The sequence below is a fragment of the Pipistrellus kuhlii genome, unplaced genomic scaffold, assembly GCF_014108245.1.
Source record: "Pipistrellus kuhlii isolate mPipKuh1 unplaced genomic scaffold, mPipKuh1.p scaffold_m20_p_34, whole genome shotgun sequence".
Lineage (NCBI taxonomy): Eukaryota > Metazoa > Chordata > Mammalia > Chiroptera > Vespertilionidae > Pipistrellus > Pipistrellus kuhlii.
Window position 1 is genome coordinate 5792265 of NW_023425534.1, and position 26303 is coordinate 5818567.

General features: G+C 40.7%; 1 protein-coding gene across 15 annotated transcripts in view; it reads left to right on the top strand.

Moving 5' to 3' along the window:
• The window catches only part of VPS13D (vacuolar protein sorting 13 homolog D), a 218683-nt gene that overhangs the window by 97421 nt on the left and 94959 nt on the right, over positions 1 to 26303 (top strand). For 14 of the 15 annotated variants that reach the window (XM_045570624.1, XM_036460898.2, XM_036460896.2 and 11 more), the window contains 13 exons: positions 2124 to 2274; positions 2372 to 2582; positions 3486 to 3733; positions 5161 to 5352; positions 5664 to 5790; positions 7503 to 7645; positions 11705 to 11835; positions 12052 to 12227; positions 17214 to 17337; positions 18093 to 18328; positions 20022 to 20130; positions 22867 to 23030; positions 23941 to 24049. In XM_045570624.1, coding sequence (XP_045426580.1) covers positions 2124 to 2274; positions 2372 to 2582; positions 3486 to 3733; positions 5161 to 5352; positions 5664 to 5790; positions 7503 to 7645; positions 11705 to 11835; positions 12052 to 12227; positions 17214 to 17337; positions 18093 to 18328; positions 20022 to 20130; positions 22867 to 23030; positions 23941 to 24049 — 2121 coding nt within the window. The remainder of the gene's footprint in view (positions 1 to 2123; positions 2275 to 2371; positions 2583 to 3485; positions 3734 to 5160; positions 5353 to 5663; positions 5791 to 7502; positions 7646 to 11704; positions 11836 to 12051; positions 12228 to 17213; positions 17338 to 18092; positions 18329 to 20021; positions 20131 to 22866; positions 23031 to 23940; positions 24050 to 26303) is intronic. The other variant, XM_045570632.1, reaches the window with a different exon arrangement.

Genomic DNA, 26303 nt, shown 5'->3' on the forward strand with positions numbered 1-26303 from the left:
TACAGGCAACAGAAAGAAAAAAACAAATGTTTGGGGCCAATGTCTCCTTTTCTTTCTAAGTTAAAATATAAATTAACCCTTGTATGGCTATACCTATTTCATAGATTTGGGGTCGTGAGGGTAAATAAGAATGAAAGATAGTAAGATTCTTTTTTCCTTCCCATTTGGCTTTTGAAACATCATCATAAGATGACACTAAAAATTATTATTATTATTTTTTTTAATTTTTGCTTAAATTTTCTTCTCCCTTAGGGATGGTAAGTTTTGAAATGTGAAATTTGAGGCGTTAAGATCAAGATTTAAAACAATTGTAATTGGCCGAGGCCGGTTTGGCTCAGTGGATAGAGCGTCGGCCTACGGACTGAAGAGTCCCAGGTTCATTCCGGTCAAGGGCACATACCTTGGTTGTGGGCACATCCCCAGTGGGGTGTGTGCAGGAGGCAGCTGATCGATGTTTCTCTCTCATAGATGTTTCTATCTCTCTATCTCTCTCCCTTCCTTTCTGTAAAAAATCAATAAAAAAAATAAATAAATAAATAAAACAATTGTAATTGGCCTTGGCTGAGCAGAGCGTCAGTAGGCTGGGTCCGTGGACGCCTCGGTGCTGATTGCCCGGGGTTGTCTCTGAAAACATTCCAGACAGTTCTAGTTTGCCTTTTCATTGGGCTTCCTGGAAGTCTTGGCTCAAAACATGGAGCTCTTCATTTTATTGTTTATTAGGTTGGTTTCACATACTGTTTGTTTTTAATAAAATAGTTGGCAGTATGAGACGCTTGGACGTGGTGTCATTTGTTTCTCCAATAAAAAAGCATTGTCAGTATGTTCTGGACACTCACGCTGAGAATAATAGTTTCAGAAACCTTCTCTTTGGTTTACCTGATGTGGGGTTTTAAACTTTAAAAAAAAAAAAAAAAGAGAGAGTTCTGGGGCACACACTGTGTGCTGAAAGTGTGAATGAATGTATGGAAAAAGAACGTAGTGGCTGCGACCTAAGACCAAACATAAATTGTTTCCCTCCATTATGTTGAGTTTCTGAAACTCAGTGTACTGTTTATTAAAGAGCGATCATTGACTGGAACTTGGAAAGTTATTATGAAGAAAGAGAAGTTTGTTTTTGAAGTTCTTTGAAATACAAATGTTGGCCTTTTCTCTATAGGCATGTCAGCGAATGGTGTATGGGCCCAGAGAGTAATTTTTATGACATTAGGAACAAAGTTATTGTTCTTGGGAAAGGCATACCAATGTAGACAACTCTTTATTATACACTCTCTGGCTTTTACAAAGACAGGTTATAATTTCAGAAGACTTCCTCCTGCTTTTGTGTATTTTGGACAGTTCCCAACCCATTGTTAGTGTTCAAAGAATGTTTTCTCACTTTAATATTAATCTGGGTGGAACATACCGCAGAAGGTAAATCACTTAATGTTTTACGAAGCCCTGCCTCAGTGCTTCTGAACTTTGCGTTGCTTTGCACGGTCTTTAGTCCCCTCCGGCAGAGCTGACGGCGAGTCTTGGTCCGTTTCCACGTAAGGGCTGGTGTGCCGGGATCCAGCGACACTGTAACCGAGGATAACTTCCAGCACCAGTGTGGGCAGCTGGATGGGTTATTACCATTCTCAGGGGAAGTTCTTTATAATGACACATTTTGTGATGTCACTTCTGAATAGATTAACTACTTTTAAAGAATATATTTTTATTGATTTCAGAGAGGAAGGGAGAGGGAAAGAGGTAGAAACATCAATGATGTGAGAGAATCATTGATCGGCTGCCTCCTGTACACCCCACACTGGGGATCAAGCCTGCAACCCAGGCATGTGCCCTGACCAGGAATGTGACCTCCTGGTTCATAGGTCAACACTTAACCACTGAGCCACACCAGCTGGGCTGAATATATTAACTATTTTTATAGAAATGTTTAGAGTTAGCTCTTTTAAGTGTGCATATATATAAGCTTTCATTCCTATCAAAACTGAGTGGTCTTAGGGCTTAATTATTAATTTTACCGAAGAGCTATGGTAATAGTAAAATGCTGTGATTTAGGCATTCTGGTTGGTATGGTTGTTTTTTTCTGTGTATTTTCAGAATCACAGTGATGCTCTTTTACTTCCATGTCTCTTTCACAGTTCTCAGCACTCCCCCCTGTCCGGGTGGTCTTTGCCGTGACCATGGAAGGCAGTGCTCGCAAAGTGATCACTGTCCGGTCTGCCCTCATTGTGAAGAACAGACTCGAGACACCAATGGAACTAAGACTGGACAGCCCATCAGCTCCGGACAGTGAGTTTTGACATAGTCTGTCCCCCTTTTACTCTGAGAAAGTCAGCTTTGCGGGGAAGATCCTCCCTGAGAACGCTAATGCCTATTTCTGTGGCAGAGCCCGTGGTGCTCCCCGCTGTCATGCCGGGGGACTCCTTTGCAGTGCCTCTGCACCTCACTTCTTGGCGGCTGCAGGCCCGGCCCAAAGGGCTGGGCGTGTTTTTCTGTAAGGCTCCTATCCACTGGACAAACGTGGTGAAGACGACAGAGGTTAGTAGCAGCAAACGAGAGTGCCATTCCATGGACACGGAGAAAAGCAGATTCTTCAGGTATGCATGGCTCTGCGATGTGTATTTGTGGGCATTTTTTCTTTATTCTTTCTCTAAGGACCCTCAATGATTCAGTTGTGCTTATTTAAAGTTTTGGTTCTTTTTTTTTTTTTTAAATACTTTTATTGATTTCAGAGAGGAAGAGAAAGGGAAAGAGAGATAGAAACATCAGTGATGAGAGAGAATCATTGGTCCCCTGCCTCTTACATGCATTCCATTGGCGTTTGAGCCCACAGTTCAGGCACATGCCCTGGTCAGTAATTGAACTGTGACCTCCTGGTTCATAGGTCGATGTTTAACCACAGAGCCACACCGGATGGGCTGCCATTCCCTTTTTATGCAGTTCAAGAACAGGCACACTAATCTGTACAAGTTTCAGAGATTGTCGCTTATCTGATGGGGGAGGGGTTTTGATTGGAAAGGGTTATGAGGGAATGTTCTGGAGTGAGAGAAATATTCTATCACTGGTTTTGGGTGGTAGCTATAGTATGCATATAATTGTCAAAAGCCCACCAAGTGAAACATTTAAAATCTATTCATTTTATTCTGACTTAGATTGTGGGTATCTTACTGAATTATTGAATCATTTTACTTTTTTTTTTTTATTGACGATTTTTTACAGAGAGGAAGAGAGGGATAGAGAGTTAGAAACATCTTTGAGAGAGAATCATCGATCAGCTGCCTCTTGCACACCCCCTGCTGGGGATGTGGCCGCAACCAAGGTACATGTCCTTGACCGGAATCGAACCCCGGACCCTTCAGTCCGCAGGCTGATGCTCTTTCCACTGAGCCAAACCGGTTTCGGCTACTGAAACATTTTAATGCTATGCTTTCTCAGATTCGGCTAAGGTGAAAAAATTCAAGTTGTTCATTGGTGGTTTTTATACCATTTTGTCTTCATAGGTTTTGTGTGGCCATAAAGAAAGAAAATTATCCAGATTACATGCCCTCACACATATTTTCTGATAGTGCAAAACAGATTTTCAGGCAGCCGGGGCATACCATCTATCTCCTGCCAACTGTGGTAATCTGCAACTTGCTCCCTTGTGAACTGGATTTCTATGTTAAAGGAATGCCCATTAATGGGACTCTGAAACCTGGCAAAGAGGTGGCTCTCCACACCGCTGACACAGCCCAGAACATTGAATTGGGTAAGCGTTTAGTCACATTATCATTGGTAGCAATTCTATGAAAATATCAGTGAGTATTTTGTGACTATTTGGTAAACATTTTGGAGAAATTAAAGCCTATACACTATCAGTAAACCAGCTAAAGGATTTGTGTAGTTTAAAAAACATCAAACTTCAAAGTTAGAAATTTATCAAAAGGAAATAATTGAACCGATTCAAAAGATTCCCAGAGGAAGCACTCAATGGTGGCTTTTTTCTTATGTTGCTCACTTGATGTATGATGATAGGAAGTCATTTCATCTTTTCAAACCAGGCTTTCTCCAGCTATAAAAGGAGCAAATCATGTCTCTTCCTCTCTTTTCAGGAGAGGGAAAAACATTTACCAAGCATGCACTGTCCGCCAGGCCTTATGTCAGGTGCTCCACACACATGATCTCATGCAATCCTTAAGCAAGAGTTATTTGTCCCATTCCTGATGAAGAAATTGAATGTTGAATGCATCAAGTACGCTCAGATGAATGAACTTGAGGTAGAGAATCATTAGAGTCATCATCCTATTTGTAGTATTAATACTTACAGCAAAGAGGAGCTTCTGGAGTTTGGGCAGGAAGTATGTTTCTTTAATGCTGTTCTAGAAATGCTGAAAAAATAATGCCTTAGATATTCATCTTTTTAAAGTTTTTTATATCTTCTCATTTGATCTTCACAGCTGCACGTTTGGGGCAGAGAGACAGCTGCCACCCCCATACAGATAGGAACCTGAAACTCATTGAAATTGTGTCTCACAGCGATAAACTTACACTTCAATTAGAACACAAAAGTAGTACAGTGCTAGGTGTCCTAAAGAAAAGAGGTCTGTGCTCTGACATTTAAGTACAAATGTCTCTGAGCCCCTGGATGGAATGGAAACGTCCTCCCACCCACCACCACTCTGTGCACACCACCACTCTATCTTCCCAATCTGCTCCCCATGGGCCACCACTTTCATGGCGACCCTGCGATGGAGATACTGTCATTATCCCTGTTGGCAGATAAGGCACAGGGAGGGTAAATCGCTCACCCTGCACCATGGGACGTAAGGCCAGGCATTCAGCTACAGAAACCTTGACTCTGACCCTGTCCTTGCCTTTTTTGTAGACTAGCTACCCAGCACAGGGCCTGATGTCTAGTAAGCTCCTAATACTCCTAGCTGTTATTGGTAGCTTTCTGATATTTTCATCGTTCTAACTATGCAGTGCAGACTCCCCAGTGTGGCTTCCAGCCCATCAGGTTTGCTTCAAAGGTATTCTCACCCTGGCTAGAGGAAAATGGCCATTCTAACGAGATCTTTTTGCTGGTAAGAAACAGTTACTGACTTTTCCAAAAGGAATCCAATTTTGTTTGACTGCTGAGTATTTTAACAAACTAAAGTGAGAGCTTAGAAAGATAATAGCTTATATTTCCTTTAGGGGTATCACTCGAGAATTTTCCACTCTGTAAAGAATTGCTCATTCCACCTGGAACCCAAAACTATATGGTAAGGATGCGTCTCTATGACACCAACCGACGGCAGCTGAACCTCACCATCCGAATTGTATGTCGAGCAGAAGGATCCCTAAAGATCTTCATTTCTGCTCCGTATTGGTTGATTAACAAAACAGGTAAGTATAGAGGCTGCTCAAGGGGGTCTTTGGCTTTGGCCATGGGAATTCAAGTTTTTTGCTCAGCTGACTAAATGGAGCCAATAAAGTAACTCCATCAACAGTCTGGGCTGCTGGAACTTTCCTGCTTCCATAATTAGTGCTCAGTCATGGTCAGAACTATCCTCTTAGACAATAAAATGAGCCCACTAAATAAATTCAATTTCCACTCTTTTCCCCCTTGATTGTTTTTAAAATTTTAATTTTACCATTTATGTCTGTCTTGGGGAGACTGGGTGGGACTGATTATACTTTTTCCCTCCTTCCTAAAGGGTTACCACTGATCTTCAGACAGGACAACGCAAAGACAGATGCTGCAGGCCAGTTCGAGGAGCATGAGCTGGCCCGGAGCCTGAGCCCCCTCCTATTTTGCTATGCTGACAAAGAGCAGCCAAACCTGTGAGTATAGTTATTTATGGGAAGGGGAAATAAGTTCCTAGGGAGGGGAAAAAATCAGCACAGGCTAGAGTGTATCCGTGTAAGTATAATTGTACCGTAGATAACGATCCCGACTTGGCAGGGGAGCAGGACCATGAGCTAATGGGATTCTTTGGGATCTAATTTCTGTGTTACTTGATAGTGAAAATAAACCATTTGGTAGGTTTATAATGAAAGCTAGCTTTATTTTACGTGCGTTGAAGTAGTTCTATTCACAACTCTGCCAATGAAGAGAAACCCACATGTTCTGGGCTCTGCATGGCTCCCTTCTGCTGTCAGCTCAGCACAGGCAGAAGAGTTGGCATGGGGGTGGGTGTGGGGGTGACTGGACCTCTGGTAAAGTCTCTGCCCCATTAATCCAAGCCAGGCCATTTTATGTAAGGTGCCATTTAAGATCTCAAGCACTCCTTGCACATTTAAAGGCAGGGAAAAGCAACAATAGTGAGGATTAGATGACATGTCCTAATGTATGGTATGAGCATTAATTCACTGTTGTTCTTGGTTTGAACATTCTGCCTTTTACAGGAGTCTTAATTTGTAGCAGTAATCCAAATGGGCATGAAATGCCATACACCTGGTATCTGCAGATGTATGCTTGCTACCAGCTTAAGAGGAAGGTTTAGGGAGCACCTCATGCCAGTGGTTGCAGATGTGTCTTTCAGGGAGGGCTGAAGTGTAGGTTGTTGCTGGGGTCAGGAGAGGATTGACGGGGGTCTGCACATGGTGGTTGTACAGACGCTTGGCAATGTCACTAGCCAGTCTCACTCTTCCTGACATTTGTCACAGTTTATTCTATCCAGGGAATTTATAGTTCCCAAAGCATTTCTACCTAGACCATCTCATTGGATTCTCCCAGCGTCCCAGTGGATTAGGCAGGGCAGGAAGTACTGCTTTATTTTAAGATGAGGAAACAGACTCCGAGAGAGACAGTTACCTGCCCAAAGTTATGTTGCTTGTTAGGGGCAGAACTGGAACACACATTCAGGAATGATGGATCCAGGGCCCATGATAAGATACTGGCCAACTGAACAGGGCTTTGCTGTTAGAATAGTACCCGACCATGGAGGGAATGTACCATTAGTGGCTAATCGTCCCACTTTGGGCGGGACAGTCCGATTTTCAACAATTTTCCCCGTGTCCCGCAGCATTTTAAAAAAGTCCCGATTTTTGGAAAGAATCTTTCCAATCTTCCCCAAAATCAGGACGGGATGATCTGGTCACCTTACGATTAGCCACATCTTCTGCACATGCTTGCCTTGAATGTACAGAATTGTGGGCACACTTTCCTTCCATGTTCAGGGTATTTCATGAACCTTTGAAACACCCGAATCAGGAAAGTATCAGTTTGGCTCAAATCCTTGTTTTTCAGAGGAACAATAGATATTGTAGCATTTTCTGTATGCCTTATGCTTGTAGTATCTTAATGTTTGGTCTTAAAATGTTCAGCAGAAGACGTCCATACACTTTACACACTGTTGTACTGTGGCTGCCAGTAAGACATGGGGTAATCGGCAGTGACTGCCTCGCTGTGTTTGGGAATTACATGAGTGAGGAAGAGTCAGCATTAGAGTGCTAATCTCGGGTGTTAGTGATAGCACTGTTTCCTGATTAGGACAGGTGGACAAGACTTGCTTATGGATGAATGTATCAACCTTTGCTTTTCTGCCCCACAGCTGCACGATGAGAATCGGAAGGGGGATTCATCCCGAAGGCATGCCGGGCTGGTGTCAGGGCTTCTCCCTGGATGGTGGTAGTGGTGTCCGAGCTTTGAAAGTCATCCAGCATGGAAACCGCCCGGGGCTGATCTATAACATTGGTGGGTTACTGGGGGGCAGCGGGGAAATCTGACCCTTGGCCCCTGAGCTCAGGCTGGGCCCACAAGCTGGCCATGCGGTTTTGGCTCGGCCGCCCGTGCTGACTTTCTCATTTGGCATTGGGTTAGATGTCTTTCCTCTGAATGCTTGATGGCTGTCAGCACAGATCTATTCTGGGGATCTAAGGAGCTACCTAAACACTGCCCCCTTTGAGGGCTGGGGCTCTGTTTAACTTAAAGTATCAGTTTGGCTTAAATCCTTGTTTTTCGTGGGGATAATAGGAACACTTAGAATGCCTTTTTCATCCTCCAGGCATTTCCCACGCATTCATTAAAACCGGCAAACCCTAAGCGGGCAAGAAGCATTGTTCTCCCTGAAACTGAAGCGGAGAGGTTAAGTGACTTGCCCAGATGCAAAGGGGAAGTCTGGGTCAGAGTGGGATTATGATTGCAGTGTGCACATTTGAGGCAGAAAATGTAATAAAATGCACTTGGTGGTTATAGTCATTAGAAGCCCGCTAAACGAGCTTCGCTTACAGAGGTGGAGGGTGACGGGGGGAGCATACTGCACCTACAGACCTCAGAGCCACCTGGAATTCTCAGTGGTTTTCTGCAGAGCTAAGATACATTTGATTATTTAAATGACGCTTCAAGTTTAAGATGTTAGCTGTGCGTCCTTCCTTCAGTGCATAATTTCCAAGGGTCCAAGCACCACTCAATGTTGTACGTTGGAAAACCATCTAGGACTGTGCTGTCCGTTGAGCTCTCTGCGATGAGGGAAATGTTCTGGTTTGCACTAGCCACGCGTGGCTGCCGAACACTTGGGAGTACGTTACTAAGAAATGTGGCCAGTGCGACCAAGGAATTGAGTTTTTCATTTTATTCAGTGTTAATGGATTTAAGTAGCCACAATATGCCTAGCGGCTGCATAGGGAAAAGGCAGAAATAGTCATGTTGTAGGAGAGCCTGAGGTGGTGTCATTTAGCGATTTGCTCTGGGGCCCACGCAGACTCAAGGACTTAAGTGCTTAAGTTTTTATGAGTAATAGAGTCTCCTCCAAGTATAGTTTGCTTTCCGTGTTGTTTAAACCTGAATTTGTGAGCATCCTCCCTTGTCCTGGGGCTGCCTCCTTTAAAGTTGGCATTAACATTTTTAAGAGAAGAAATAAACTTTAATTTGATCCTCCAGCTGAGCATCATTCTTTTTACGTTTGTTCACATTGTTCGCTCCGCCCCTTGAACGGACAAAGGCTGTTTCGTGCTGGCTTTGGTTTTCTTTTGGGGTATCTAGTCCTTGATACACTTTCCAAAGTAAGCTCCCGCAGGTTGGTTAGAAACTGTAGTTGGAACAAATGGCGGGTGGGGTGATGGAGCTCTTAGCAGCTGGTACTAAGGAATCCCGGAATTCTTTCAGGGAGGCAAATTGAGCTGGCCAATCAGAATTATGCATTGAGAGCATGTGTAAACTTATATGCTAGGACAGTGATTTTCAACTTTCTTCATTGCTTGGCACACAGACTAATTACTAAAATTCGGTCGCACACCAAAATATATATTCTTTGCCAGTAAAAAACAAAAATACAGTTTTGATTGATTTACAAAAAAGAAGAGAAAGAAAAAGAAATTGCCCACTCTTGCCGAAACTGGTTTGGCTCAGTGGTTAGAGCGTTGGCCTGCGGACTGAGGGGTCCCAGGTTCAATTCCGGTCAAGGGCATGTGCTTTGGTGTGGGCACATCCTCGGTAGGGGGTGTGCAGGAGGCAGCTAGTCGATGGTTCTTTCTCATCGATGTTTCTAGCTCTCTATCCCTCTCCCTTCCTCTCTGTAAAAATTCAATAATTAATATATATATATATATATATATATATATATATATATATATATATTAAAAAAAGAAAAGAAAAGAAATTGCCCACTCTTTTCACTCCAAAGTGACTTAAAAAAAAAAATCAGGTACCTATACTTGTATATAAAGATTTTGGTTCCAAGAATTAACCAATGAGATGCAACCTTATTATGCAGTGTGACCAGTAAGATACAACTCTTATTATGTGACCTATTTATTTATGGTTTAAGATAGGAAATTCATACTGGACGGCTGTTGTGTTGACTTGTCATTTTTTAATTTGACAGTCTAGGGGAAAAGGGGTCTGTGCACCTGACTAAGTAGTCAGGTATTGCACGTTTTAAAAATTCTTGTGGCACACTATTTGAAAATTGCTGTGCTGGGAGCATTCACTAAAACTAATTACATATGTTTTTAGGGACAAGACTGATTTGAATTTTGTTTTTATACCAAAAAAAGCAATAGATGGGGTGGGCTAAGATAGGACTTTATAATTCTTAAGGTTCATGAGATCTTGGCATGTAATATCAAGAGAATTTGTGGAATCTTTTACTTGAATATTTTTGGAGAGTTCAATAGATAACTAGCTCCCTATCAGGAAAGTTAAAAACACAGTCCCAGGCTCAGGGAGGCCTCACATGTACCTCCAAAAAGAGGGATTTTGTACATTTTTATCTTATCAGCTATTCATTTCCTGGGGGGTTGCCAGAGCAATCTAAGATGAAAAGGGAAACAAAAAGCCTACTTTTTTTTTTTTTTTCTCTCCAAAAATTGAGTCTTGGTACTGTAGATTTTTTTCATATTGTCAAATTAGACACATCTTTTGTGGGCAGACTTTATATTAGTTGAGATCAGCTAGCTAAGATAATGTCAGTTTCTGACAATTAATGCTTGTTGTGTGTTACAGAAATATGAGTGATAGGGAATACCTCGCTGCTCCAGTGTTCCCAAGCATTTCTTAAATACAGTTCCAGAGATGGTTGTTTTTGAGATTCGCTCAGTCTTTTATATTGAAGGCTTACACTGAAGACACACCCAATTCTTCAAGCCAGCACGAAAGAATTACAGGGTGAACAGATTGGAATCTTTATCATTGGGATTCTGTTAGGACATCCCAGACACCTAGTTGTCACATCCTAAGGTCTCTTTCCTTTTTATGGTTCTCTTGTTCACTGCTGAGTAGGGTCCTTGTACATGTCCTGTCGTGATGTGAGCAAGGGCTCCTGAGGCAGGCGGCTGTGTGACCTGGGGCAAGTGACCTTGCTTTCCATGCCTTAGTTTCCTCATCTGTAAAATGGAAAGAATGAAAATACCTAACTCATAAGGTTGTTATGAGAATTCGATGTGGAGCCTTTGGTAGAGGGCCTAACTTGTATTAAGAGTTCAATTAATATTATTATATTCATTATCTGTACTACAAATATTTTTTATCCTTGTAGAAACAGAGTCCAGCCCAGTTGCTATATTTATTGTGTGAATGAACAAATAGTTCATCCCACTGAGTTTCATATTTTAAAAAACGATCATATTTTTAAAGCTAATTCTATGCTGTTTATTTATTTTTTCTTTCTTTGGGTGTTTTTGAGATTTCCTTCTGATTGATTATGACTGTCTTTCCATGCTCTGTGTTTTGTTTGCCTTTTCCTCCCTGTACACAGTGGGTGCTGAAAACATGTATTGTATGAATGAATGAATCCTATAATATTTTGCATTTGGTTTTTGCTGGATTCTTGGGCCGAGAGCTAAAAGAAAATACTAGAGAAAAGTCCTTTGAGTTCAGGGTAGTCAGAACCCAATTAAGTAATCTGAAATTTCTACTGTATCCTGTAAAAGGGGCAAATTCTCTAGTGGAAATTTTGTGTCCCAGATGTGAGCAGAAATGTAGTCAGCTTCATAAATGGAAACCAAAGGTATCTATGACCGAACACCTGTGCTTTTTAGTTGCTGTTATTATGATGCACACTTTATGAAGAAGCTAGAAATTAAGGGGATATTGATACTGCCACTGAGACTTTTTAAGGCCTCAATGGGAATGAAGAATAATACTTTGAGTGTGCTTGCTGCTTTCATTCCACTCTTGGAAGGCTTGACAGCCTCTTTGGGTGATATAATTGTTTTCTTAAAGAAACGAAGTAATTGTGAAGGCTGTTTATTTTTGTTAGAGCATGAATTATCTTTTTTCTGATTAATTCATGGCAGTGGTTTTTGTTATTTGTAGGTATTGATGTCAAGAAAGGCCGAGGTCGATATATTGACACCTGTATGGTCATCTTTGCCCCCCGTTACCTGTTAGATAATAAGTCATCCCACAAGCTTGCATTTGCACAGAGGGAATTTGCCAGGGGACAGGTAAGCAGTTTGCTTTTGAAGAATTACTAGTGTTTAATAGCACAGGGAGTTTTAATGTCATGGCTTATCTCCACTGCAACCTCCAAGTTCTGTGATGTGAGTAACCATTTCCTGCCCTAAATAGCTCCTGGCAGAGGGCCAGGCTCAGAGAAGGTACTTAGTAAACATTTACTGTCTTGACTTGCTGACCAAAGCCAGTGATTCTGTGTGTTTTAGGGAACAGCCAATCCCGAAGGTTACATTTCTACCCTTCCTGGTTCCAGTGTGGTGTTCCATTGGCCTCGGAATGACTATGATCAGTTGTTGTGTGTCAGATTAATGGATGTTCCCAATTGTATTTGGTCTGGAGGCTTTGAGGTCAACAAGAATAATTCTTTCCACATCAACATGAGGTAAGTTCAGAGACTACATTGAGACAAAAAGTAGCTTTGTTTGAGGTGCATTAAATAGTAAGCTATAAATACCATATAAATTTTAAATACTTATAAAGCTATAAATAGTAAGTAGTAAATAGTAATACTACTCTTCATGAAATGGACACACATGTTTCTGGCTCATACAAAGTTCTTAAAACTAGCAAAGACCAGGTATGTATGAATGAACTGTTTGATAGGCTGAGTTAAAGGGAATGTTGGCAGTTGTGACCATTGTGCAACTGCTGTGGTCTCAGGTGTCAAGTTGAAGGGGTAGCATGTGTGAGAACTCTGCATTTAGACGTTAACACTGATTATAAATGTTTTTACCAAATCTTCCCTCGTTTGATGCTGTTTCAGTAATTATCTGCCCTTCTTTGCCAAACCCAGTGACATTCGGGTCCTTGTTAAGAAAAATCAACCAGATTTAGCCTCAGCTAGCCCAGGATGGCTCTCTTCCTTCTGCGTTCATCAAATGCTTTTTTTTTTTTTTTTTTTTTTTTTTTTAAGTATTAAAAGTTGTGTGTGTTTTTTTAAAAAATAGTGGTAAGATACACATACCATCTGAGAAAGATAACACAAAGACCCCGAGATGGTTTTGTGGGCTTCAGGTACATAAAATTTACCACTTTAATAATTTTTAAGCTCACTAGTGTTAAGTATATTCATATTGTTGTGCAACCAATCTCCAAACTCTTTTTATCATGCAAAACTGAAACTCTGTACCCATCAAACAACAGCTCTTCATTTCCCCCTTCTCCAGCCCTTGCCCTGCTTTTTCTGAATTTGACTACCCTAGGTATCTCAGCTAGGTGGAAGCATACAGTATTTGTCTTTTTGTGACTGGCTTATTTCACTTAGCATAATGTTCTCAAGGTCCATCTGCATTTCCACGTGTCAGAATTTCCTTCCTCTTTAAGCTGAATAATATTCCATTGTATGGATATAGCACATTTTGCTTCTTCATTGATTTGTTGAAGGAAACTTGGGCTGCTTCTATCTTTTGGCTGTGGTGAATAGTGCTGCTCTGAACACGGAGGTATAAATATCTCTTTGGAGTCCCTGCTTTTGATTTTTTTGGGTCTATACTTGGAAGTGGAATTATTGTTTTATGTGGTCATTCCAATTTTATTTCTTTGAGGAATTGCCATAGTGTTTTCTATAGCAGCTCCACCATTTTACATTTCAGCCAGCTGTGCACAGAGGTTCCAATTTCTCCACATCTTTGCTAGCACTTGTTACTTTCTACTTTTTTGATAGTAGTCACCTGATGGGTGAGGTCAGCTCACTGTGGTTTTGATTCACATTTCCCTAATGATTAGTGATGTTAGGCTTCTTTTCATGTGCTTGCTGGCCATTTGTACTTCCTATTTTTTAATTAGGTTGTTTGTTCTTTTGTTGTTGAGTTATAGAAATCTTCTGTATATTTTGTATAAAAGTTATATAAACCTTTTGAGATATATGATTTGTATATATTTTCACCCATTTCTTACAGTGCCTTTTTACTCGGTTGATTATTTTAGTTTAGAAGTTTTTAATTTTGATGTAGTCCAAATTATCTATTTTAACTTTTATTATCTCTGCTTTTATTTATTTTATAGCCAATAAATCATTGCCAAATTTAATGTCATGAAGATTTACCCTGTGTTTTCTTCTGAGTACTTTATAATTTTAGCCTACTTAGGTCTTTGATCCATTTTGCATTGATGTTTGTACACTAGAGGCCTGGTGCATGAAATTTGTGCATGGATAGGGTCCCTAGGCCTGGCTGGCAATCAGGGCTGATCGGGGTCTTCTGACTGCCAGCTGTGGTCTCCTTTCCTCGGCTGCTTGCTGCCAGCCAGGTCTCCCTTCCCTGGTGACGAGCTTCTGACCAGGGCCTCCCTTCCCCTGCTGCTGGCTGGGGCCTTCCTTCGTTTCACACCACCCCCTGGTAGTCAGTGCATGTCACAGTGAGCGATTGAACTCCTGATCTTCCAGTCGAACTCCCGAGGGGACACTTTCCATATTAGCCTTTTCTATATATAGATGGGGTAAGGTAAAAGTTCAACTCTACTTTTTTGTTTCTGGCTATCCAGTTATCTCAAAATTTGTTGAAAAGTCTCTCCATGGGATGGTCTTGGCACGATTGTCTAAAATTGTTTGACTCTGTATGTGAGGATTTATTTTATGGCTTTCTGTCTCATTCGTCCATATGTCTGTCTTTATGCCAGTATCACACTGTTTTGATTAGTAGCTTTATAATAAGTTTTGAAATCAGGAAGTGTGAGACCTCCAACTTCGTCTTTTTCAAGATTATTTTGGCTATTTGGAGTCCCTTGGGATTCCATCTGAATTTTAGGATGAATTTTTTTTGTTTGTTTTGGGAAGTGGGGGAAACTTGGGATTTTGATAGGAATTGCATTAAATCTGTAAATCACTTTGGGTAGCATTGATCTTTTAACAATATTAAGTCTTCTGATCCATGACCATGGATGCCTATCCATTTGTTTGTGTCCTCTTCAGTTTCTTTTATCAAATACTTCGAAGCTAAAGTCAGTGAAATCAGTGCTATTTCAGCACATTTAGAGGCAAAATTTAATCTTTTATAGTTATGGCTTATTCTTCATTGAGAACACTGTTGTAAGGGAATAGAAAAATAATAATGATATACAGCAGTACCTATAGTTGACTTTTAAAAAATGCATTATCTGAGGTTTTATTTTCTTTCATTCCCCTCCCCTGCCTCCTCCCTCCCACTCATAGAAGTGGAAGTTTATTTAGAAAGTCACAGAGTTAGAAAAAGTTAGCCGGATAGGCTGTGTGGGCTTGGAAAACAAGTTACAGAGGCAAAAGAAGGGGCCCTTGGATCTTAGGAGAGGGAGAGAAGGGGAAAGATGGGGAAAGATGCTGGAGTGCTCCAGAGAGATGGGGGAGGGGGCACATGAGCTAGAGAGGAAAGGCACAGGAGAGAAAGAGAGAGAGAGAGAGAGAGAGAGAGGGGGGGGGGGAGGGAGAGGGAGCGCTCTTATTTTCTTTCATTTTGTCAATAGCCCTTAGTAGAACTAATTACATCTGCTATAGTGGTTTTTAGGCTGTGTTCCTAAGAATAGTTGGGGGGTCTAAGGTGGTGACTTTAGAGGCCCAGGGAGCCAAGTGGGCAGGTCTTCAGTGCCCTCATCCCTTCTTCAATCAGAACTCTTGCCTGTCAATATCATGTGTTTCTCACAAGATTTCACTGGGGTCTGCAGAGGGGTGGGGGAAGAGGAGGAGTTCTGCAGCTAAAGCCACTGTTGGTGTATATGCCTCCTAGGAGGAGGCTGTCCAGATCTATTGTGTTAGAAGGGGAAGCCAGCTTAAGATTATACAAAACAGCTACTCATGATTACTTTAAAAAAAAAAAAGAAGAAGAAGAAGAAGAAGGAGGAGGGGGAGGGGGAGGGGGAGGGGGCGGAGGAGGAGGAGGAGGAGGAGGAGGAGGAGGAGGAGGAGGAGGAGGAGGAGGAGGAGGAGGAAAGTAAGTACCAGGTGGGGGTAGGGAGAGAGAAAATGACTCTCTACCCTTGTTAACCCTTTTGAAATGTCGCCCTGAAGTACTGAGCATAGACGTATGCCATCTGTCTTCTCTCCTTTCCCCACCATGTCATTTGGAAACAGCTTCAACCTACAGAGAACTTACGAGTTGTACACTGAAGATCCCTACATCTTTTTCCTAGATTTATTACATTTCATCATTTTGCTGTGTTCTTGATTTCTCTCCATACACATACATACTTTTTTTTTCTCTTCTGAACCATTTGAAAGTAAATTGAAATCATCATGGTAATTCAGCCGTAAAAACTTTACTCATCACCTAAAGATAAGGACGTTTTTCTAAATAAATATACTAATATTACACGCTGAATAAATTTAATATTGATTTGTTTTCTAATAAATAGTTCTTTAAAATGTCTTTCATAGCAGTCCCTTCCTCCTGATCTAGGATTCAGTCAAGGATCATGCATTTTATTTGACCCATATAGTTCATCTCCTTTAATCTAAATCGTCACTTTTCCTTTTTTGTCTTTATTGACATTAACATTTTTAAAACGTTCAAGCCAGTTTCTTGTAGAATGTCCTATTTCCTGGATTTTCCTGATAGTTTCCTAATATAGATTTGGGTAACACTTTTGTGGTAAGAATACTACATATGTGGTATTGTATGTTTCCTGTTGCGTCACACCTGGAGGCCTGGGATGTGACAGCTGTTGTCCCATTATTGATGTTGCTAAATTGGATCATTGCTTGGTTAAGAAGGTGTCTAACAGGTTTTTCTTACAGAGTTACCTTTTCTTCTTTGTAACAAGAAAATCCATCTGTGGATAATTTGAGACTGTGTGTATATTGTTTCCTAAAAACCTTTCACTCCATGGTTTGATGGTTCTTATCGGAATCAATTATTACATTGGTGGTTGCAAAATGGTGACTTTTTAATTCTCTCATTTCTTTGACATTTATTAACTGATAGTCTTCTGTAAAGAACAGTTTTTCATTCTCACATACAAATACATAAAAATTATGATCACATACTGGTACCTCCATTACATGGGATTCTTCCTCACCTGCCTTTGTCCTATAGTGAGAACCCTGGTTATCAGTAACATCAATAATGTCAGTTTGAACCATATGAAATTGCTCTGTGTCCATGTCAAAAGTACTCTAGTATCAACAATTCTATTCAACCACCATTTACTCATTTGCTACACATGACCCCATTATCCTCTTGCTGCCCAGTTATAACATGCTAGTCAAACATTGCTTGAATAGATTCTTTTTTATTGTGTGATTATGCTGTCATTTCCTACCTTTTTAACGTGATCAAAGAACAAGACAGCAGCACTGATTAGTGTCCAAGCAGTATGGTGATTGTGAGAAGCATGAGAGGAAAGTGAACTGTGACTTGTTTTCTCCATTTTATGCAGCCTCTTTTGTTCCCTTTTTCTGCAGAGATACCTTGGGAAAATGCTTCTTCTTGCGCGTGGAAATTACACTCCGAGGAGCTACCTACAGGATCTCCTTTAGCGACACAGATCAGCTGCCCCCTCCTTTCCGAATTGACAACTTTTCTAAGGTATCAAGTGGAGTTGAGAGCCAGTTTGGCTGTTTCATTTGAGGAGGGCCCTTAAGATAATGAAATGCATTTAAACTTGGGTTTAAAAGAAGCCACACAGGAATCTCTGTGGCTGGACAACCATATAAGTCCTCACCCTTAAGAGGTGGTTTCTGCTGGTTATTTTGCTGGCTGGGCAGCCATACCCAGAAGTGACTTGTCGGTCACCAGTGCTTATGTGACTAGATTGTTTGGTCAACGTGGTGGCCCTGTGGACATTCCACACGGAGAGAGGAGCCTGAGTCAGATCATCCAATGATAGTGGACGATGAGTCAGATCGTCCAATGACAATGACGTTGCTCAGTTGCAGCGAGCATTTTTATAAATCTTAACCAATAAAGCCAAACTGGAAACCATTAGGTTCTATTTTTAAATTATGCCTTTGAATAACAGTGTCTTATAACAGTGTCTTTAATGTGGCTTTCAGAGATGCCACTGAAAGGGCAGAATTGCTTCCCTTGGTACTTGGGTTGCAAAACTTCTTAAAGCTCTTTGTCCAACAGGCGATTACCAGTGTCATTTAATTGGTGGGCTTTTTATAATTTGGAAGATGGTTAGAAAGTCAAGGGCAAGATGGTGAACGTCACTTGTGGTTGTGGTGTGTGTAGTAGGATTCATTTGGGAAGGATCTGGAACTTAAACCTAGGAAGTGCTAAGTCATGTTCCAATAACACCAACCTGAGTGAAAGCCCTGTTCCTCTTGCCACCACTGTAGGTCCCGGTTGTCTTCACTCAGCACGGTGTGGCTGAGCCCCGGCTCCGGACTGAAGTGAAGCCCATGTCCTCCTTGGATTACGCCTGGGATGAACCCGCCCTGCCACCGTTTATCACTCTGACCGTTAAAGGGGCAGGCTCCTCTGAGATCAATTGCAACATGAATGATTTCCAGGATAACCGACAGCTTTATTATGAAAATTTCATTTACATTGCTGCTACATACACGTTCTCCGGGTAATTTTGGGTTAAAGTGTTATCCTTATAAAGCAGAACACTCTGATTACTAACTGGTTTTAAACTCTAAGCAGTTCTCAGGAGGCCGAAGGATAAAGGAAGATTCCTTTCATTCTTTGCCAAATCCTAGGCTCAAGATCTGTCTTGAGATCTTGAGAAGTCTTTAGTCTAAACCCTTGTCTTCTGCCTAGATTAAACTTTATTCAAAGAGACAAGAGTCTTTTCTTTCTAAAGATCTCCCCAATAATTCATCCTAGTATTTAATAACTCCTAAGATGTAATTCTTACAGTATCCTAAATTCCTCTTCTAGATATTATTTTTATGTATTTTTAAAACATTGCTGCTATTTTTAAGTTTGTTTTATTTCATTCCTCTTCTGAATCTGACTAATTTTCATCATAATTATTCAAATTATCATTTTTACCTCCCCCTCCCATTAGAATACTGATTGGACAGACACTTCAGGGTCTGTCTTCATATTCACTTAAAGCCAAGCACAGTAGCTTACCTTGGAAGCAGTTCTAATTGCTTTAGGATTATAATCTTCACTGACGCCTGACTAGTTGTATTTCGAAAACTCAGGTGAAGAACAGGAAGTTTATTCTAATTCTCCTGTTAGATTGGTACGTAGATTGGCACATAGAGATTCAAACATTGGGCTTTCAAAACATCATTGCACCAACCTGTAAATTTCATTGTTGCTGTGCTGGTTTCAGGGCCAATTTTAAAGTTTGTCTGTGAAGAAACTGGGAAAATCTTGCTGAATCTTTTTAGCATTGCAAATATACACCATTGGATCAATGGGATATATAAAGTCATAATCCTTTCCAAAATGTGAATAATTTTGCCTATTTATGCATGTGCCTGAGGCCCATAAAGTAATCTCCAGGTCTTCCTCCTAGAGCCCAGATGTCAGTGGGAATGGACTGACTGAAGGACATCTTGGCTTAGCATACTTTCCTTTGTTGGTTGCAGTTCTCTTTGGTACTAAGGTCCAAGATGCTTATCTCGTTATAGTTGAGTCAGTCATGTTTGTTTGTTTCTCTTTAAAGGTTAAGACACTTAACAGTGTGACATGCTTAGGGTTTTAGTGCCTGAAAAACCAGTTCTTAATCTGGTTGCTAATCATGTTTTCCCCTTAATGTTCTTATGCTAAATTCCAGCAGTGACTAAGCTCTTTCACTGACAAATCCTAATGGAAGACTAGGGGCTGAACAGCTACGGGGCCAATGAAAAGAGAATCTTGTACTAAGGGGCTGAACCATCTTTTGGAGCACGTTAGATTCCTCCCAGAGGGACTTCTGACTTCTTGCCCAGACTTGGGGACGCTGTGATGCTGGTGTGCTGCCTGGCAAGGGGTAGAGCTCATTCTCGGACCCTTGGAATGTTGGGCTCAGTTTTTTGTTTTTTGGCCTCCACAGATACATAGTCACCCTGAATCCTAAACCACTAAAATTATTAGGAGAGGGGGAATATCAGAGTGTGTCTTCTGACAAGTGAATCTTCAGTTGTACAGGAAAACAACACAACCTTAATCTTTCTGCAACTCAAATCAGACTCTTTCTTCCATGATTTAAAGAGAATTCTCTTTCTTAAAATGGAGGTTTTAGGCATTTGCTTATGAGTACTTAAATACATGTGTGAGTATATACATATGTGTGAGTTATATATTATAATTTTTTAAAATTCTAGTTTACAGGAGGGAACAGGAAGGCCTGTGGCTTCCAACAAGGCCGTTACCTGTGCAGAGCTCGTCTTAGATGTCTCGCCAAAGACACAAAGAGTCATTTTAAAGAAGAAGGTAAGAACTTAGAATTTGGAATTTAGAATGAAAGATTTTTAACGCTGGAAGAAACTGGTTCTATTGGTCCAACCCCTCATTTTACAGCCGAGGAAGTGGAGACTTGGACTGAGTGACTTGCTCAAGGCAAGAGCACGGAGCCTTGATCTGGTTTATTTCTTCCCACTGTCCCACGACACTGCGCTAGGAGTCCCACGCCCTTCCCATCTTTGATGCCCTTTTTGGAAAACTTCTGTTTTTTTCAAATCTGTGATATCATTTTCATTATTTTTCTGTTGTAGTACTCCCCTAATCTACGTATTCCTAAAGGGAATGCAAAAATGATCAAACTAACAATTTCCCCCATTTTTATGCTGACATTATTTTCAAGTCCGTTTAGAGAAATGTTTATGCTAATAGACCTATAAATATAAAGAAAGTAAAATTTGGCTAGAAATATTACAAATGACAGAAGAACTGATAATAAATAGTTCAACCTTCAAAATAAAAGAAGTTTCAGGACACAGAGTTGCAAAAGTCACTTTAAGAGAAAGGAGCTTAGCCAAAACCAGTTTGGCTCAGTGGTAGAGCGTCGGTCGGTCTGCAGACTGAAGGGTCCCAGGTTCGATTCTGGTCAAGGGCATGTACGTTGGTTGCGGGCACGTCCCTGGTATGGGTTGTGCAAGAGGCAGCTGATCGATGATTCTCTCTCATTGATGTTTCTCTTTATCCCTCTCTTCCTCTCTGTAAAAAATCAATTAAAAAAAATTAAAAAAACATATATATGTTAATATATATCTTAATATATATATGTTAATATATATCTTAATATATATTATAATTTTTATATATTTATATAATTTTATATATTTTTATTAATTATATATTTATAATTAATATATATATTAAGAGAAGGGAGCTTGCCCTGGCTGGTGTGGCTCGGTTGGAGCATCGTCCCATGCACTGAAAGGTTGTGGGTTCGATTCCTGGCCAGGGCACATACTTAGGTTACGGGATCAATCCCCAGTCTAGTGTGTACAGGAAGCAACCAATTGATGTTTCTCCTTCTCTCTTGCTTTCTCCCACTCCCTTCCTCTTCCACTGTATAAAAATTGATGGAAAAAATATCCTCAGGTAAAGATTAACAAAAAAACCCCCAAAATTTCCAAGGAGAAAATATTTATAACTAACAGCAATCAACTTAGTATGACTTTTGAATACAATCAGTTTATAAATTGGAAACTATTAATATATTATACTTTCATTATAAACATGGGAGGGAAGATGATTTCTGGTAAATTCTGATTGTCAGCCAATTATGAGATTATCAATGATCACATATTAAAAATATCACATGTTATATATAGATATAGACATAGATATATAGATATAGATATCAAAGGTTAATATGCTAAGTGTCCGACTGTCTGATCGGTCACTATGAAACGCACTGACCACCTGGGGGCAGATGCTCAATGCAGGAGCTGCTATGACACGCTCTGGCCATTTACAGAGAAATGGCACCGCAGATCTGGGGCTCACAGATCAACACTCGCCTTCCCCCAAGTGGGACATGGGGCCCTGCCACCACACCTTAGCTGTTGCTGCTAAGACCCCATGGCACAAAATGCGGCCCACAGTCCAGCCCAACCCAGAAATGGTGGCTGTGGGCACTGGGTAATGATGTCACATAGCAACAATAGGCTTCCTCTCCCTAGCGACTAGCCTCATTGCAGTTTCTTCAGCTCAGGAACACAATTTGCTTTATAGCCAGGTGCAAACATTTCACACTAACCAAATGTCTGTGAAGCGTTTTCCTGTGCCTCATCTCCTTTGATTCTCACAGAAGTCCTGGAGTAGGTAGATAGGAGATTCGATGGAATCCTATTTTCTTTTTATTAGCCAGAAAATGGAGATTTAGAAAGCTTAGAAACTTGACCTGACTAAAAAGAAGTAAGAAATGGTGGACCTTGAAAATGACTTCAGGTTTTCTCACTGCACAGAATATAGTCAAACACTGCTGCAGTTAAATGTTTTACCCTTTGTTATCCCTGTGTGATCTACAATAATAATCTGCTTCATGTTGATATTTACTGCTGTGTTGTTGACAATTACCTGAAAGAGAAGTTGGGGTGTTTCACTGGGCTGGAAAAAGTTTAGATAAATCAGAAAACAGGTCTAATTAAGCAACTTTATTCTGTATATATAAAAGGCTAAGTTGACTTGTGCATGCACGATACATATAAAGCTCTAGCTGTTGCTACTTGTATGCGTGTGTTTCGATCTGTCATTGTGTATCATGAATTTGTTTGACACTTCTGTTATAGAGAAAGGACGAATAGCGATATTAAAATATTTCTTCTAATTAATTTTCTTTCAATGTGCACAAATTTGTGCACTGGGCCACTAGTACTTTATATAATTGGATCACTCTTTAAGGTAAGGGCACCCAAGGGTCACCATTTGGAACAGCAGTTAAATCAGCAGTATTGCCAGACGAGGTGATTAGATTGAACTTCACCTGACTAGTTTGCTCAGATAATATTTTTTTAATTTACATTATTTGTAATTTTTGGTTGTTTGGCTCAAGAGTGTAGCCAGACTCATCCTAAGTGCAACTAGAAATTAAAACTATGAAAGTTGAATTTAAGCCCTTATGTGAGGTGGAAATGTCTTTCAGTGTAGTTCCTACTTGAGAACTTCTCCCTTACACAGAGCTGTGGCTGCACATGACCGCTCTTTCTGGTTTGCCCACAGGAGCCAGGGAAGCGTTCTCAGCTGTGGAGGATGACCGGGACTGGCATGCTGGCCCATGAGGGCTCGTCGGTGCCTCACAACCCCAATAAGCCGTCCGCAGCCCGCTCCACCGAGGGCTCTGCCATCTTAGATATTGCTGGGCTGGCTGCCGTAACTGACAACAGGTAATATTGATTCAAGTTCATTGCTTTCAACATTGTTCAGAGGAGTGCTATATCAAAAAGCGAGTCTGTAAATGAAGGACACTCGCTTTGTTGTTTTTCTCAGTGACAGACGTATGTTCCCAAATGTGAGCATTGGGCCTTTATTTTTTTAAGCTATGGAGATATTTAAAATTCAAACAATAAGGACATATTATAAAAAGTGAATGTTTCTCTCACCCAAACTTCCATTCACCATTACCCCCTAGAAGTGAACAGTTTCTTTTTAAAAATCTTTTTAAAAATTATGCTAAATCTCTTGAAAGCAGAAATAAATTATTTAGAGAACAATCAAGGAGTTGTGACTAACTCCTTGGGTTCAAACCAGCTCTTTAGCTTTGACTAAATTCCTTTATTTGCTGTGCCTCAGTGTTTCTGTGAAGTCAGTGTATTTATTTTCAGGTAATACCTTATTTACTTCCAGAACAACTTTAGATGACTTATAAGTTAAAACCCACTATAAATAAATGTGTTAGGAAATAAAACAGAACAAAGACTACTGAAACTATTTTAAAATGTGTTTGACAACCCTTCTCATACTGCATGATAGCTAGTCCTTGTGAGAATGCAAGAACCTATATTGTTGTATATGTAAATGATAAATATTTTATATAAATGTATACATATACAATGAGTCCTTAAAGTACTACTGTTACTCCACGTCCCTTTTTGTTGCTTTCCATTTTGTTTTATTCCCCTTTCCACATTAAGAGATACCAGCTGCCTGGTATCCAAGCTAGGGTCCAAGCTAACTGCCCATTAGATTTTAAGGGAGAGGTTGTTGGAAGGATGAAGAATAAAACCGTGGTGCTAGTATTCCCTTGAGCCTGAACTGTGCGACTCAGAGGACTCACTGCATTTCCCTTCATCCCAGGTATGAGCCGCTGATGCTCAGGAAGCCCGATCGCAGGAGAAGCACCACCCAGACCTGGAGTTTCCGCGAAGGAAAGCTGACCTGCGGGCTGCACGGGCTGGTGGTCCAGGTCTGTAGGTTTTGGCATCCTGGGTGGCAAGGAGCAGTGGTTCAGGCTTCTTTGAAACAAGGTCTCAATGAGGAGATACATGACATGTTCAATGGAGAGGACTAATTATAGAGCCAATATGGATCATCTCATTTAAAAAAATATATATTTTATTGATATTTTACAGAGAGGAAGAGAGAGGGATAGAGAGTTAGAAACATCGATGAGAGAGAATCATCCATCAGCTGCCTCTTGCATACCCTCCACTGGGGATTTGCCCACAACCAAGGTACATGCCTCTGACCGGAATTGAACCCGGGACCTTTCAGTCTGCAGGCCGATGCTCTATCCACTGAGCCAAACTGGTTTTGACATGTATCATCTCATTTTATCAGGTAAGTCAGGAAACGTTGTTTGTGCACCTTTGTGCATTTATATGGGCAATGTTCTTGAAGGTGACATATAAGAAATATATTAGGAATGGTTGCCTCCAGGATGATGGGGTTTCTTTTTTGTTGGCTTATTTGGATTTTTTTCTTTAACATCAGTTACTTACATAATTTTAAGAAGAAGGAAAGAAAAATGCCTATTGAAAAAGCCCACCACTGAGATGGGTTGGTTTGAGGCCTGTGAAGCTAATATAATAGTTGCAAGAGTCCTTGGTAAAGTGTTCGCAGAGATGGTGAGTAGCCATCATGGGCTCTTGATTCTGTTTATTTCTGCATTCTTAGGGGTGCCCAAATAGCATTTAATTGTTGTAGAAAAAGTCAGGGTGAAGACTGCTGTGGTCAATTTCCCCTGTCCCCTAGTCAGCCAGTGTGCCCGTGATGAACTCACAAGCGCTTTATAAGTAAATGCATTTGGAAAATGACCAGGAGCTTGAATTTTCTTCCCTTGGGCTTCAGGCTTCAATGAGACCATGGATCTGAGACAGGAAGGTGTCTGGGGTTTTGGGCATTAGCAGAACATGTGTGGCTGTGCATGCAGATCTGCCTCTGCCTGGGGTTTTACCCAAGAGGCAAACGAAAACATCAGGCCCTGGCTGAGAACTCTGAGGTTTGCTGGTGGAAACCAGGCTGTCTTTCAGAATGGAAGGTTGTTCTCTGGGGTAGTGAGCGAAACTGCAAGGCGCCTCTGAGCGCTATTTGGTGAGATTTATTTTCTTTATCTCTATTGCCCTTAGCTTTTTTCATCAAAGACAAGCTGCTTACTTACAGGAAGCACACATCTGGAATGGATTTGTGATTTTCAATTAGCAATACAATTCAGACTTCTAGAGGCAAAAGGGGGCTTGTTATAATTGTTGGGTTCTGAGTCTGATCCTGAATTTACTTCTGGCTTGCTTCTAAAGCCGATGAAATTCTGATTTTCTTAGAGCATTTCCCTCCAAAAAAAATCCCTTTTGGTGTGTGTTGTTTCTTTTTAAGAAATATCTTTTTATTATTTCAGAAAGGAAGGGAGAGGGAGCGAGAGAGAGAAACATCAATGATGAGAGAGAATCATTGATCCTGCAAACCTGAGCATGTGCCCTGACCAGGAATTGTACTGTGACCTCCTGGTTCGTAGGTCAACGCTCAACTATTGAGCCACGCTGGCCGGATGTTGTTGTTTCTTGAATCTATGGTATCGTTTCTCCTGTTGTGAATGACCCTTTAATAACAGTGTTCAGCTGAGCAGAATGTGTTTTGAGTAGGGAATTAGCTTGTTTTAATCATATTATTCAGAATAAAGTTTATTATAGGCATTTTAATGTTTTATGACACTGCCTTTATAAAGTTGTGTATGACTTTCTTTCTAAATTTACAACAGTCATGAAAGCTTTCTCCATGTTAAAATCTATCTTATAAACCCAGTTCAAAGTATCCTTTTCATTGCTCAGTATTTAAATATTTAACAAAGGGGATATAGAGACTAGCCATTGTCTTCTCTAGCCCTGTATTTGCTCTGCTATAGGCATCAGCCTGTAGACTTCCATTTTACTTGGAGCATATAGCAGGAGGTACAGTCCTTTTCTGCAAAGGCCTGAGTATCCGAGGATCAGACGATATTCCCAGCCTCCTGTTTCAGAAGATTGATTGCTCTTTGGATTGATTGTTCAATCATAGGCCTGTTTGGGGAGGTTTTCAACTCTAGAATGTGCTTCTTGTTGGAAAGCTGAATGATAGTGATAATTGCTTTATTTTCAGATTGTTTCAGGTTTTTAAACAACCCTAATGAGACTATTCAGAGAAACAAGGCCTTTAGTATTTTTTTAAAAAGCTGTTTTTAATGATTA